Source organism: Nanorana parkeri, unplaced genomic scaffold, assembly GCF_000935625.1.
Source record: "Nanorana parkeri isolate BGI_ZX_2015 unplaced genomic scaffold, ASM93562v1 scaffold231, whole genome shotgun sequence".
NCBI lineage: Eukaryota > Metazoa > Chordata > Amphibia > Anura > Dicroglossidae > Nanorana > Nanorana parkeri.
In genome coordinates this window covers 735,986-751,908 of record NW_017306499.1, presented here as the reverse complement: position 1 = coordinate 751,908, position 15,923 = coordinate 735,986, and the positions used below count along the sequence as shown (strand labels likewise).

The following is a 15,923-nucleotide window of genomic DNA, read 5'->3' as shown; positions in this document are numbered from 1 at the left end:
GACCACATACATACAGGAGAAGCAGCCATCTTGTGGGCTGACCTTTTTATTTTTGTTTTAAAGGCTCAAGACACAAAATAAAAACTAATATTCTCGAAAGATCTATTTTTTACCAATCACAATGATCCCCAATGTTTCTATTTGAGGAAGTGCAGGTTGACTGGAGTGCCCAAGGTAAGTCAAATTTTGTCAGCACATCTGACCATCCTCCAATATCTACTGCCACCAAGGGGGTTATTCACAAAAGGGTGAAGAGTTTGGAGAAGGCAGGAGAAGTGAACAATCTAGGGCAAAATAGCTGATTTGAAAAATGTCTCCAATTCAGCTCACTTTCCAGTTCAGCTATGTTGTCCTAGATTGTTCACTTTTCCTGCCTTCTCCAAACTCTTCACCCTTCAGTGGATAACCCCCCAAAATTCCTAACAATGGAGATGACGGAGGCATTAGAATTTTAGATGTGTAACTAAAAGTTACAAAGGCTTGCTGTAAAATGTAAACTGCAGTCTTCATGTCTTGTATTAAACAAAAAAACATGTTCCTTTCATCCCCTAGAAGGTCATGGAAGCACACAACTAATATTTGCATCAAGGGCCAGGATCAACCACAGCATCTGCACCCCTATAGCATGCAGAAGGCAAATGTAAAGTCTCCAAATAGCATAGGCAAGGTAGTTAAAATGGTCAAAACTGCATCAGGCCTGAGTACTTGGGCATATGACCCTTGACACCTAGGGCCCTTTTGTTCATAGGCACACTGTGTTACTTAAAGGCATTTTGAATGGTCTGTCAACACACCCACATCTTTTTTCTAATTCAAAGCACCACGACGCAGACATGGTTCAAATCTGCATTTTGTAGTGCGCTGTAACACATGTACGTTTTAGTGCGCTGTATACATGAGAAATTAGATGGACATGGAGCCATCTGTGCGGTTGCTGCAAGCAAGACCATCTTGAAAGGTCGCAACGCTCTATGGAGTGCAGGTGACTCATGACACTATTTCATTGGGATGACATGACACCACAGGGCAATGCAATGCAACCCAACAGTTTGAATCCAGTCAATTTCTACCTGTATCAACGTAGTGGAATCACAACAACCAACTACCGTTAACCTTTGTCATCTGAAGTGCCATTTTTTGGCACAATTCTGTGTTGTCGCACTTGCACTAAAACCAATGAAGCACCTTTGCTTGTAGAGAGTCTGCCTTATCTTTCTCCCTTTGAAATGTTGTTAGACTTCATGAAACTTTTTTTTCCCTCTAACTACAGGAAAATGCAACTAAGGATGCAAGAAAAACAATTTGGACTTGCCTCTTTGTAGGGTCAACCTACTGCATCGACCATTACACCTTGACTGTGGAGGGGGACTGAGGAGGAAGGGACTGATCTAAGAGCAAGCTGGCTTGGAGGATCAGATGAGTATAACCTTGTTATTTTTGAACCTAGACAAAAACGAGCAGATAACCCTTGCAGTGCGGGGGTAGCTCCACTGCAAGGGTTAAAAAAATTCCCTGGAGTTCTGCTTTCAGTTTAACAACTACCATGCTCAAATAACAGTTATTATAATTATTATTATTATTATTATTATTATACAGGATTTATATAGCGCCAACAGTTTCAGAGCTTTACAATATAGGGAACACAGTTGCCATGTTTACTTCTAGAGGTGAAGATAATTAAATCTGGCATGTGATAGCTTACTTCATATTATAGGCTGTTACAAACTAAATAAGATGGTATGGCAAGTTCCATGAGAAGTGAGCAAAGTGTGCACAGGAGCATGTTTCTACATGGGATGTCCCTGCCCCTGACCACAAGCTTCTTTGATAAACTCTGCAAAACTCTGCAGCGGCTGGACCTGGAATGTTGCCTCCTTGGCTGTAAATGCCTCTTCAAAGACTGAGGAAACCTGTTGATCCCAGAAAGATTCTGGCAGCTGCTGCATGTCTAGAAGTGCCTGAGAAAAAAAAGGTCATTCTTTTTCAAGCCACTCTTATCTGAGAGAACCTTCGCTCCCCTTTGGAAACAGCACACACAATCCGCAGAAAAAAAAGCCAAATTCATAACAACCCATTGTTCGAAGCACAATGTACACAGAATTCATGCCTAGCAACAACATATAAACTTAGCAGCAAGAACAAAACACGCCAGAAATTAATAGAAAAGACAGGTAGTCAACAGGAAAATTGTGATGGCAAATTCAGACATTTCAGAGTAAATCTGACAATCGCACAGGAGAGGTTGCCAACAAGGAAAGACTAATCAATATCTAACTGGCAATGAGAACACCAAACTGCAAAATCTGGACATAACATTATATACTGTATAGAATCAAAATATGGCCAGTTTGGTTAAACGCGCAAGCCTTTAAGTTTGGTGTATAAATGATGAGGGGGATGTGGGGGGGGGTTATGTATGTATGTTTTGTAATTTTTCCTTCCGCAAGGAAGTGCAGGTGGAGTATGTGTAGGTTGTACCTGTTAGTAACTAAGTATGCGCCCCTACTGTTGTAGGAGGAATGTTGTAATGTATTTGCATGCAAAAATTTAATAAACAGAATTAAAAAAAAAAAAGTTTGGTGTATAATGGCAGAAACATTCAGATTGTGAACTAACAAACTTGTTCAACAAAGTGTACATCTGGGCAAAATAAACGAAACATCCGCAATACATGTACATTTCCACATTGTCCCTTTACAAATACTGCAAGTGCCAAAAACCTCTGTTTACCTACCAAAAAAGGGTTCTCCTAAGGCTGGCCTACACACATAGACTTCTTCTGTTCAGCCCCCAGGCTGAAGGAGAGAAATCCAACGGATTTCTTCATACAGGCTAAGTGCATAGAGGAATCTCCCCTGCCAGCTATTGAGTTCAGACAACCAGCACCGTTCAGCCAATAATTTTCCACCCCGCTCTGTTTGGCCAGTTGGGTGTTGCCGACAGGGCCACTCATGGCTCGAATCTCTGCAGATGCAGCAGGAATTGGCTTAAATTCAAGCTGTGTATGGCCAGCTTAACTGCTGCAATGAAATCCCAAGCAGTGGTATCAGCCCTTCCCAGTTCTCTTTTGCTGGACTATGGAACGCCGCCCCCTCTCCACATTCTGACCTAGTGACACCAACATTTTTTTTCTCCGCACTAATAAGCACAATGAACAGAGCCTATGGGCAAGCTTATATTACCACAAAAAAACAATATAAATAATGCAAAATATATTTTTAAATTAGAAAGACTTGTTTACATAAAGTGTAAAACTGCTTTCAGGCAAGACCGTGGATGGCACGAAGTAAACACTTTCCTTCAACAACTGCACAGCACATGTCTAAGAGCAATTAAAGATATATCCTCAAGACAACAGTCTTAGGAAAAAAATAATATACAAAACAGGTTGGAAATGTGTAACAAATAACTGGCTGCTCTCTGTTATCCCAAACAAATGTTGAGAAATGAACGAGGTGGCAACTATCCTGAAACTAACTAATGGCTTTAAGCAAATATGCAACACTAGTTCCAACCTGCCCTAAACATACACAGACCTGAAATATTGAGTCTAATGCTGAAATTCAGCAGTCATGTTCAAGTCTGAGTGATATGTTCCATAGCAGTCAACATGATGGCGACCTTCAAAAATCTAATTTTGGCACAAGTAATGTTAGTCAAGCCTGGTGCAACCCTCCACCCCAGGATTGGACAAATCCCAGGAACCAGGTTGCCAATGCTCCTTAAAAATGACAGCCGGTGGCTAACGTTTGAGGTTCTCTAGTTGTTGTCAATGGAGCTGGCTCCTAAAAAATCCTACTGGCTCCTGGATTGGACAGACTGTTTCCTAAGTTCCATGTTCATTTGTTCATCCCTGCTTTACCCAATATGAAATTTTTTTTGCTTTTTTTGTATAGCAGATTCTAACAAGGTGCTTCTCTAAATACAAGGAGGGTGGATGTAATAAGAATACCAACAATAATTTGATTTTTAGAAGAGTCACCTTTAAATAATGGAAAATAAATCTTCTTGTGAATAGCTAACCTATTCCACAGCCCATGGCTAGCATCCTACAATGCAGAACGCTGCATAGCACAGTGGCTGAGTGATTAACACTTAGGCCTTACGTAGTTATCACTCCTGTCTTGCTGTGCTTGGTCGGTGTCACTATCTGCATGGGATATGCAAGTTCTCCACATGTTTGTAAAGGTTTCCACTTGGTTCTCCAGTTCCCCCCATAGGTTTTCTGGCTCCTGAACAGTAGTAGTTGTCTGCATGTGAATGTGGTCAGACAATAGATTGCAACGTTCTTCCACAACTGGGAGAATGGTTCATATTCTGTGTAAAGTTACCTGGAATATGCTGCTATTATATAAATAAGTGAAATAAACTGCTACCCTTGGAAGGATGTCATATTTTTACTTCTACAAAACACTGTTATAAATACTTCACAGCATGCACTGATGATCACAGCAAGTGTAGATACTGTACAAGGCAGTGCCTGGCAGCAACCCCTAGCACCACTCTCTACTAAGTGCTCACAACTACAAACTTTTCAAAACCACCTTCCCGGATTGTGTGTGTGCAGAACACACTGAGTGATCTACAGTCAGCTTCTTTTCAGGTCCAGTTAAAACCAGATGAGGCCATTGAGAAAGATTTAAAACTCTTGCTAGAAAGCGATTAAAACCTTATGTGCATGTGTTCAGCACAGGCTTGTACACATGAGCGCTGGATCTGGAAGCACATCCAGTTCTTGTCCAGCTCCGGGCTGCAATCAGACCAGCAGGAGCAGAAACAGTGGTGATGATGGTGTGCCTGCAGCATCGGAAGCAAGCTAGATGCTGTAGGCAACATTCTTGCCAGCATACTGCAGTGTAAAGTGAAATTAACTCTTTACTAAGTACTTATGTTTAATATGTCCTTTAAGTAATGGCATTGGAGTGCTTGGAACTACATGTAAAGCCCGGTGTTCTAGCGAAAGCTCCAACTCATCGAAATCTCCAACTACCTCACTTCCGGTGCTCAGAAAGACTGGTGCTCTGTACAGTTGCTGTGCCCATGCGCGCATAGCGTTTTCAGAATACTCGTCGAGTTTGCCACCTGCTGAATATTGTTAAAATGCAGCTGTACAGAGCTCCGTCAGTCTTTGTGTTTTGCAGTCTAACGCCGTCTGGTCGAAATCTCCAACTTGCAAGTACCAGGCAGTGAGGTAGTTGGAGATTTCGACGAGTTGGAGCTTTCGATAGAACACCGGGCTTATAAAGTATATTTGTAAAATGGCACTCAAACATGGAGACACAACTCAATCTACTACTTAGGTTTTTTCCCCATTATCTTTATTGGTGCAAGAACATGCCTGCTTGCACTGCCCAAGCGTGCATGTTTATGCATGAGGAAGTCATCCCCAGAGCTTGTCTCATCTCATGCAAAGAACAGCAAAATATATTCAACTCACTAACCATTTCCCAAGAACAGCTGGGCAGGGGTATCAGCATGGTACCTTATAACTGTGATCAGTGCACATTAAAAAATTAGCCTTATGCACTAATTATTATTGTATTCCTATAAGCATCCACCATGAGAAAACCATGCAAGGTGCCATTCTTGACCTCTCTTCCTGAAAATGCTACTTGCCTAGCTTTCATGATGGCCCTCTTGTTTCAATACTCTAACTCTGATCAAGGTTGCAGATAAGAACCTCTGACTGTTCTGATCTGCGTACTTTTTATGGGTCCATGATTGATAAATGATAAAAGCCATTGAATCAGAATAGCATCCGGGTTTCCGAGCATTTCCAGATGGTGGTCAGCTATGGAAACCCCCATCCTTTTGTCATGACAGGTTCACTTTAAGAGTTACCATAATTTAGGAAGTAAATCAATTTTTCTGAGTTAGTAGAGTATAACGTTATTGCTTCCGGGAGCAAAAATATACATGTGAGATTTTTTTGTTATCCTACAAACCACGTACTCTACGCTTAACTGTTAACGTGAAGATACATGATTGTCACGATCTTTTGAATGTACAGTTTGTTCAAACCTCAATCAGGGATTTAGTGGAGCGTTGATATTTAAACATACAGGATAAAACATGTTCACCCACGAATACATAAAAACCGTGCAAATCCTCCGGTCTGCAAACAATGAATACATTGCCCACTAGACTCTGTACAAACATACATAAACAATACATTCACTCATAAGCAGTGTTTACTGGTGAATATTTCAGATGTTTTGTTATTCACTGTCTAGTGACAAGACTATTTATAAAAAGATCTGAATAGTTTGCATTAAAATATATACAGTTGCACAGTTGCGCAAAGAACATACAACGTATTCTTGTGTAAGCAAGGTCTTAGAGTCAATGTTTAGGTTCTCTCTAGTAAACTTATATGGCGCACACTGGCCTGATGACTGTGTACAAACAGGCAAGCTACAGTATATCCATAAGGTTGTGTGGTGAATACACATATCTTTGCAGTAACTTCTTATGGCTATGACCCCCTCCAGAATGTAAATAAGAATAGCAATAAGGCAGAAAAACTGTAAGATTTCTCTAAAGCAGATATATAGATCTATCTATATATATAGATAGATAGATATATATAGATGGATATATATAGACATAGAATATACTGTAAACATTGTAAGACCTTTGCTATATGCGTCAAGACAGCAAAGCATAAGCATGCCTCATATGCACTGCGGATTAACAACTCAGTGAAATTATTATTTTCTCTGACATGTTTAGGTTATAACCGCTGACAAGAGATTACAGGAGAAATGAAACTAGGTTTGGCTCTAGCAATTCTTTAGAATCGTTTGACAGGTAAAGCCTTGCAAGAGATTTGTCCAGGCAGGTTTGCTTGAATATGTTCTGTTGTGTAGTTTTGTCGAGTGACAGGCTGCAAATGTCCACTGCCCTCCTCACTAAAACACAGCACTTGCCAAGTTTAACACCTTCCTGGTTAGAAGGATGAGGCTGACACCTGCAATGCTGGAATATTTCAATAGTCACTTCTAACAAATGAACAAAACACAGAAAATAAAAACCAGATCTAGAAGATCAAAGTTGATTTGTATTTAGAATGTTCCTGTGTAAAGTCTGTTACCCATGTATGATATAAATCGGTACGTCTCACTAAATGCATGTAGTTTTTTGAGGCAATCAATTATCTGATAAAAAAAACTAAATCCAACAAAGCAACTGAACATAGAGAACACGAGACAACAATGCTTTATAAACATGTGTACTGCGGGAAATACAGAAGCTGCCTTCTGCTGAAAATGCAACCTGCTTGGCTGTCTCTGGCTTGCTGGAACAAGCATGCAGAAAGTAAAAAACGTCTAATCTGTATGATTTTTCCAGGTATTGATGCCAATGACCAAGAAGGGGGGGGGGCACTTGGGTAGGCTACCTCACTATAGGATTTGCTATGTAAAGGATAAGATTGGGTAGGTACCCTTGCCATAGAATTGCTATGTGAAGGACAGTTAAGGCTTGGTTGATACCCTTATCATAGGAATTGATACATTGATAGTTGATTGATTGATAGTTGTGTAGGCACCCTTGCCATATGAGTTGCCATGTTTAGGATAGGTAAGGTTGGGTAGGCACCTCACCATAGGAATTGCTATGTGAAGGATAGGTAAGGTTGGGTAGGCACCTCACCATAGGAGTTGCTATGTGAAGGATAGGTAAGTTTAAGTAGGCACCTCACAATAGGAATTGCTATGTGAAGGATAGGTAAGGTTGGGTAGGCGCCTCACCATATGAATTGTTATGTGAAGGATAGATAAGGTTGGGTAGGCACTTCACCATATGAGTTGCTATGTGAAGGATAGGTAAGTTTGGGTAGGCACCTCACCATAGGATTTGCTAAGTGAAGGATAGGTAAGGTTGCTTAGGCACCTCACAATAGGAATTGCTAAGTGAAGGATAGGTAAGGTTGGGTAGGCACCTCACCATAGGATTTGCTAAGTGAAGTATAGTTAAGTTTGGGTAGGCACCTCACCATAGGAATTGCTATGGGAAGGATAGGTAAGTTTGGGTAGGCACCTCACCATAGGAATTGCTATGTGAAGGATAGGTAAGGTTGGGTAGGCACCTCACCATAGGAATTGCTATGTGAAGGATAGGTAAGGTTGGGTAGGCACCTCACCATAGGAATTGCTATCTGAAGGATAGGTAAGGTTGGGTAGGCACCTCACCATAGGAGTTGCTATGTGAAGGATAGGTAAGTTTAAGTAGGCACCTCACAATAGGAATTGCTATGTGAAGGATAGGTAAGGTTGGGTAGGCGCCTCACCATATGAATTGTTATGTGAAGGATAGATAAGGTTGGGTAGGCACTTCACCATATGAGTTGCTATGTGAAGGATAGGTAAGTTTGGGTAGGCACCTCACCATAGGATTTGCTAAGTGAAGGATAGGTAAGGTTGCTTAGGCACCTCACAATAGGATTTGCTAAGTGAAGGATAGGTAAGGTTGGGTAGGCACTTCACCATAGGTATTGCTAAGTGAAGGATAGGTAAGGTCGGGTAGGCACCTCACCATAGGAATTGCTATGGGAAGGATAGGTAAGTTTGGGTAGGCACCTCACCATAGGAATTGCTATGTGAAGGATAGGTAAGGTTGGGTAGGCACCTCACCATAGGAATTGCTATCTGAAGGATAGGTAAGGTTGGGTAGGCACCTCACCCTAGGAATTGCTATGTGAAGGATAGGTAAGGTTGGGTAGGCAGCTCACCATATGGGTTGCTATGTGAGGGATAGGTAAATTTAGGTAGGCACCTCACCATAGGAATTGCTATGTGAAGCACAGGTAAGGTTGGGTAGGCACCTCTCAACATAGGAATTGTTATGTGAAGGATAGGTAAGGTTGCGTAGGCACCTCACCATAGGAATTGCTATGTGAAGGATAGGTAAGGTTGGGTAGGCACCTCACCATAGGAATTGCTTTGTGAAGGATAGGTAAGGTTGGGTAGGCACCTCACCATAGGATTTGCTATGTGAAGGATAGGTAGGGTTGGGTAGGCACCTCACCTCAGGATTTGCTATGTGAAGGATAGGTAAGGTTGCTTAGGCACCTCACCATAGGAATTGCTTTGTGAAGGATAGGTAAGGTTGGGTAGGCACTTCTCCATATGAGTTTCTATATGACAGATAGGTAAGGTTAGGTAGGCACCCTTGCCATAGGAATTGCTAAGCGAAGTGAAGATAATCACATCATTCTTTTTGCAGAGGCACTGCAGCCCAATGCCTCTTCTAGGAAGCTACCTACTCTGACTGAAGCCATCGGATCAGCATGACAAGGGATCTAGCATTTCTCCGGACACCATGAACTCATTCTACATTGCACTGTCACAACTTTTTTCCAACAACCGGAGAAGCAGATGAGCCATCATTGCAGCCAGGATCAGTCTGGAGGTCTTTGTGTACATAGTGCAGTATACAGCAGACAGTCTGGACTCACTCCAACATATTATGGAACATTTAAGTCTCATTCATTTCCTCTCTACATAGATCGTTCACCCCGGACCCCGGGGACAATCAGCACCATTCCCAACCACACAGCTAACAATCCAGATCTTCCATCGTTACCTCGCTTGCTTTGGCCGCGGCAGTCTTCACCTCCAAAGTTAAATTGACCCTCTTGACGGTGAGGTAGAAGGGGTAATCCTTCGCCACCATCGTGGCTTTGGGGCTGCTCGGTTGGCTGGTCACAGTGGATCGTGATCGGTGATCGCTAAGGTGAACACTCAGCCTCAGCTCCAGGGTGCTGGTGGAGTCCGGCGACCTTCTCCGATCCACTGCCGATGTGTCGGCGAGCTCATCACCCGGGCTGACTGCTGAGAATACAGGAGGAGGCTGAGCACCGGACTGTGGTGTCAGAAATGGAAACACTACACTCTGAGCGGAGATCCCTCCTCCGATAGGCTGGGGGAGGACCGGAGCCGGGAGGAGGGGGGGACCTGCAGATCACAGCACTCCGACTGATGGAACCGATCACACTGACTACACACAGCACTCCGACTGATGGAGCCGATCACACTGACTACACACAGCACTCCGACTGATGGAGCCGATCACACTGACTACACACAGCACTCCGACTGATGGAGCCGATCACTACTCTCCTCTGTCCTCCTCATATGTGGGGGTGAGCTTCGATTATTTCTCGCAGCTCTGACGGGTCAAAGTACATCCAGAGCCCAGACTTTCTTCTTCTAGGGTTGAGAAAGTGTAAGGTTGTGTTTCTCAGCTTCTGTTCAGTTTCAGCACCATTCAAAAGTGTGAATATTCTCCGGGCAAACCCAGTGTAAAATGTAAAAAAAACCATGTGCGACCTTATCCTAGATAGGGGTTTGGGATGGGTATTAAGAGGGACCCCCAAAAAGCATCTTCCTTCGCATCAGGGTCCACCTTTACAACAGGACCCCTCCTTTACATTAGGAGCCCCCTTTCACATCAGCATCCCCCTTTCACACTAAGTATCCATTTGCATCAGATCCCTCCTTTAACATCAGTGTCCACATTTACATCAGGAGTCCCCTTCACATCAGAGCCCCAACCATTAACATTAGAGTCCCCCTTTACATCAGGATCCCCCTTTACTTTAGGAGCCCCCTTTCACATCAGAGTCCCACTTTTACACCAAGGTCCCCCTTTACATCAGGAGCCTCCTTCGCATCAGATCCCCCTTTCACATCAGAGTCCCCATTTACATCAGGAGCTTCCTTCACATCAGATCCCCCCTTTCACATCTGGGTCCACCTTTACATCAGGAGCCTCCTTTACATCAGATCCCCCTTTCACATTAGAGTTCCCCTTTACATTAGAAGCCCCCTTCACATCAGATCCCCGTTCACATCAGGGTCAACCTTTACATCAGGAGACCCCCTTTACATTAGGAGCCCCTGTTCACATCAGGGTCCACCTTCACATTAGGAGACCCCCTTTACATTAGGACCCCCCTTCACATCAGAGTCTTTACATCAGGAGCCCTCCTTTACTTTAGGAGTCCCCTTCCCATCAGAGTCCCCCTTTCACGCCAGAGTACCCCTTTAACACTTTAGAATCCCCTTTACATCTGGAGCCCCCTTTATATCAGAATCCACCTTGACATCAGGAGCCCTCTTTTACATTAGAAGCCCGTTTCACATCAGAGCCCCCACAATTAAATCAGAGTCCCCTTTTACATTAGGATCCCCCTTTTACTTTAGGAGCTACCTTCACATCAGAATTCCCCTTTTACACCAGGGTCCCCCTTTACATCAGGAGCCTGCTTCCCATCAGATCCCCCCTTCACATCAGATCCTCTTTTCACATCAGATCCCCCTTTCACATCAGGGTCCACCTACACATCAGAGCCCCCTTCACATCAGAGCCCCATTCACATCAGAGCCCCCTTCACATCAGAGCCCCCTTCACATCAGAGCCCCTGCTTTCACGTTAGAGTCTCCCCATCTCATTGGGAGCTGCAAATGTGGCAGGATGGCAGAGGGCTGGAGGCCGAGCAGGTCTGGCTGGTGCCAAACATTCGTTTTTGCCTTGGAAAGGCATGACTCTGTGCTAAAATTTTGAGGTACCCCCGAGGAAGCCAGAAGGCACCTTGGTTGAGAAAGGCTGATATAAGGGCTCATACACACAGGTGTACCCCCCTTCTACATTGCATCTTCCTGGCAGAAAAGTCCAGCGTTAAAAAAATAGCGATTTGGTTGGTTTGCGATTACACGAATTCAGCGTTTTGAGGTGCATGCACCTAAACTAATTCTACTGGCAGGATTATTCATTCTAGCCTCTACAATGGATTAATGTGCATACATTATATATACATTATGCCTATGGACCCCTCTCAGAACACAGGTTTGGGGCATGTTGTTCTAAAATACAGACATAAATGCCACAATTTGCATTGACGTTCAGAGGCCTCTAAATTAGTTTTTTTTTCTTCCTGCCCATGTGCATGAGACCGTAGGCTGCATTTACACCCACGTGTGAGTATAGCAGGTGGTTTATAAAGATTTTTACGTGCGTTTGTACCTTCGTTTTTATGCACGAGTAGTACAAGAGCAGAATCTAGTGTAGACTCTTAAATGGGATTGCCTGATAAAGTGCTTATAAACTGACACTTCAAGCATTTTCCAGGTGCTCCCACAAAAGTCTATGAGGCAAAAACGTTCTGAAAATTGATCCATCGTGGATTACTTTACAGAAGGGCATTAAAGCCTGCGGCCCGTGCAAAATGGGCCTAAGTGTCATATATGTACATGGTTGAGCCATTAGCTCCATGAAACATAATCACCAATCTGTACACAGAGCTCCCACATTTACACACAGGTACACAGGTAGGTTATAGTCATGTAAATGAGATCGAGGATTTGGCATGGAAAGTGGGATTATGCACAATGCAGCCATTAAACAGCATCACGGATCCACAATAGGGGCTATGGGGGGCCTTCAAAGAGCAATACAGCTGTGAAGAACACCTGGGCACTCTGTGGGAGTAAGCCACAAATCCCATTAACATGGTTATGGAGGCCGTGTATTGGCTTGTTCAACATGACTTACGGATAATAGGACAGTAATTGTAATGAACGAGTTGTTTATTGCCGAAGTGTCAGCCGTGCAGCACAAGGTTCATTCTGGGTCTGGCTGCACTTTTCTTGGGATATGCCAATTAAATGCTCAGTCAGCTGTTGATTTTAAGCTGGGTACACATGGAGCGAATTTTCAATCCATGGATGACCCTATTCCCTCACCAGAAGTTGATCATTAGATTGACCTTTGCCGAAGGGTATCCTGTCGCTGTTCCTGTTCGGGTATTCTGCCAGCGGCCAGCGCCTCTGTCAGTCTACAATGTACACGGCGAGAGATTTGTTAATCCACGTTATGAGAATGGATGGAGGAATCTGTCATATTGGTTTTGTCCAAACTAAAAATATAACCCTGTGTAGTTTTAGGACCCGTTAACACTTTGCGATACGTGAATGCGTATTTGTTTGCATACGTTTTTGCTGCTATTGCCCCATTTCAGCCCATTTATATTAATGGGCTGCGGTACGTGCAACAAACGCGGCAAAGAAGCTCATGCAGCATTTTCGGCTGCAAGTCTCCCACGTTTTTTGACCATATGTTTGTGCATTTTCGACACTCTTCCACACACTGGCAAAAAGTGCATTTTACTGGCCGCGTTTTGGAGTGTCAATAACAAGTAATGGTCGCCGCAAGCGCGTTGAATTTTTATTGACCTTTTTTGTGAATGTGCCCCAATGCGGACGTGTGGCGCGCTTTTGGCTCATGTTCACACGACACCAAAGTGTGAACGTGGACTAAGAGGCTTTCTTACAAGTGAGTACACATTTTTTTTTCCTGTCCCTCATGGCAGATCTGCCTTTATTTTCTGTCCTAGAGGAGATCTGTCTAAGGAAAGGAGAAATCTCCTTTGCTACATTCACATGCATCATCGCATGGGCGCTCAGGGTGCATTGTGGTTGGACAGCCCATTCATTTGAATGCCCACAGCATCTAAATCACACTAAAAGAAGTGCATGAGCCTTTTTTTACAATCACATGGCACCACCATGTATGGTAATACCGTACATTGCCATTTGTTATGGTGCGAAGCAACACACAAGCGATGGCTAGGTGCACTAGGGTGCCAGTAAAAAATAATGGTATAGCAGTGCACTTACCCGTGTAACGTGATCTTGTGAGGTGTGGGAACACACGTAACCGCGCATCGTAGAGATGGGAACCTAAAGGTGGCCATAGATATATCAATTTGTGATCAATCTAGGTGTGAGTGATTGCAAACAAACGATTCATTAGAGGAGGGTGAATATCAACATGGAGATGAGCTATATATGACACTTCTAATGTCAGGCTATACCCTGCAATTGTAATTATCATCACTTTCACCAAAGTGTTACCTAAATTTGGAGACAACTACAAGTTGTCACACCAGACTGTGATGAGCAAATACAGCACCGATTGTACAAAGCTCAGCAAGTTCTCACACACACACCAACACAATGTAAGAGTTCCATGTCTTCTCCTCGGCAGCCTGATTGAACTTGCATTAGTATGACACTATACAAGTCTAGTGGACTCAAATAAAGCAGTTTTACTCACCTGATCTTTAGTCCTGCAGTGGTCAGTGCTCACCCCTCGCCCCCAATGCTCACCCCTCGCCCCCTACACTCTGGCTATGTTATGTCTCTCGACGCCCCCACGTCTAATGCAAGTCAATGGACCTGTATAAGACGTGATGATGTCAGCGGTCCTCAGAGCGCTGGATCCCAGGGGAGAAGAGACTGCGTGGACTGATCTAGCAGCCTGGAGGCAACTGGCGGGACCAAGGATCAGGTAAGTAAATCTGCTTTGTTTGAGCCCCCTAGACAAAAGGATCACATAAACCTTGCAGTGTGGGGGTAGCCCCTCTGCCACTGCAAAGGTCCTTTTTTTGTTTGCATGGAGTTCTTCTTTTTATGTTTAATCTGTTGCAAAGCTAAAGTGAGCCTAGTGTCAGGTAGATTTTCTCATGTTAAGTGTTTGCAAGAAACGAGTAAGTGTAAAGGTGTCCATACACTGTACGATTCTCATACGAGAATCACGGGAAATCCCACGATCGTACGATAATCGTACAGTGTATGGAAGGCGTGCGACGTTTCTACTGTACGGTCGCACGTCTTCCGTCGAACAAGCAGGCTTGAAAACCCGCCGAGAATCGTACGATTCTCGGTGGGTTAGTGGCCTGCTTGTTCGACAACTGCCGAACGGGCCGGTGTGCGCATGCGCACACTGCCCGTTTGCAGTGATCGGAAGCCCGCCCCTCACTGCGGTCTGATATATACTGCTCCGATCAGCAGAGGATCCGTGCATGGATTCCCTACTGATTGGAACTGACAGGTGCCCGTGTCAAAGGCGCATTAAAGTGTATGGCCACACACTGGTATATTTAAAGGAGAACTATAAGGTGAGTGATTGTCACTCATCCTCATACTTAGAGCAGACGTGTGACAATGAAACTGTCACACGTCGACTCTATTGATCGGGAAGTCAGCTAACACATACCGTCGCTCACTCACTTACCGATCATCTTCCTTCAGAGAGCGGTGATTGTCAGTCACTATTCCCTGCAGGTATTCCCCCCTCCCCTCTCCGATCCTCCAGTGCTGACTGGAGGAATGGACGGGGAGGGGGCAGGCACAGCTGGCTCTGCCTCTAGATAGGCAGAGCCTGCTGTCAATCAGCCAGCTGAGTGGATCTCGACAGTAATGTTATGATCCGTCCCGGCTGGCGCTCTCAGTATATAGCAACCTGTAGCTCATTATATACTGAGCTTTAGGTCACGGGAGGAGGTTAGTATATGTCCTCCCATGATCCTTAACAGAACTATGGGATAAAAAGTTTACCCCATAGTTCTTTTTTAACAGACCAACAAGTAGCAAATAAGAGAAGTTCATTGTTAGGGTTTCTATATTTAATGGCGACCTACCTGCTTCTCTTAGTACAGATTTACCTCAAAATAATTTCAATTACTGAGCGGTTTACCCTTCTAGAACAATAACTGTACACATCCATTTTTCTAAAATGTATTTGCCAATTGTTACTGATGTCTGGATATACATCTATACAGCCAGACAGCCCTGGGCTCCCCACGCTGCTGGACCTAAAAGTAGTTGCATGGTCGGCTATGGTTATAATGATTCCCTTGGATATGATGTAATACCAAGTCTGAGCCTGGAGTTTTGGAGCTAATACAGATTGTTACCCAGAGTCCTTGCTGGAAGGACCAAACACTTTTCTGGAACAGCATAGCTCTTACAGTGATTGTATACTATACCAATTTAAGTGTTTTCTTAATTTAAATTTGTGTCTTTTTAAAGTGGTTTACATTACAACAAAATAAATATTTTAAATTGTTAGAAAACGCC

General features: G+C 43.7%; 1 protein-coding gene across 3 annotated transcripts in view; it reads right to left on the bottom strand.

Annotated features, from left to right (window-relative positions):
• Positions 1-15,923, bottom strand: part of ARHGEF3 (Rho guanine nucleotide exchange factor 3) — a 261,754-nt gene that overhangs the window by 40,283 nt on the left and 205,548 nt on the right. Inside the window, exon 1 of one of the 3 annotated variants that reach the window (XM_018556286.1) lies at positions 9,586-9,861. The exons of the other annotated variants lie outside the window; for them this stretch is intronic. Coding sequence (XP_018411788.1) covers positions 9,586-9,675 — 90 coding nt within the window. The 5' untranslated portion in view covers positions 9,676-9,861. Of the gene's footprint in view, positions 1-9,585; positions 9,862-15,923 lie in introns of those variants that run through there. 3 annotated transcript variants of the gene reach the window in all.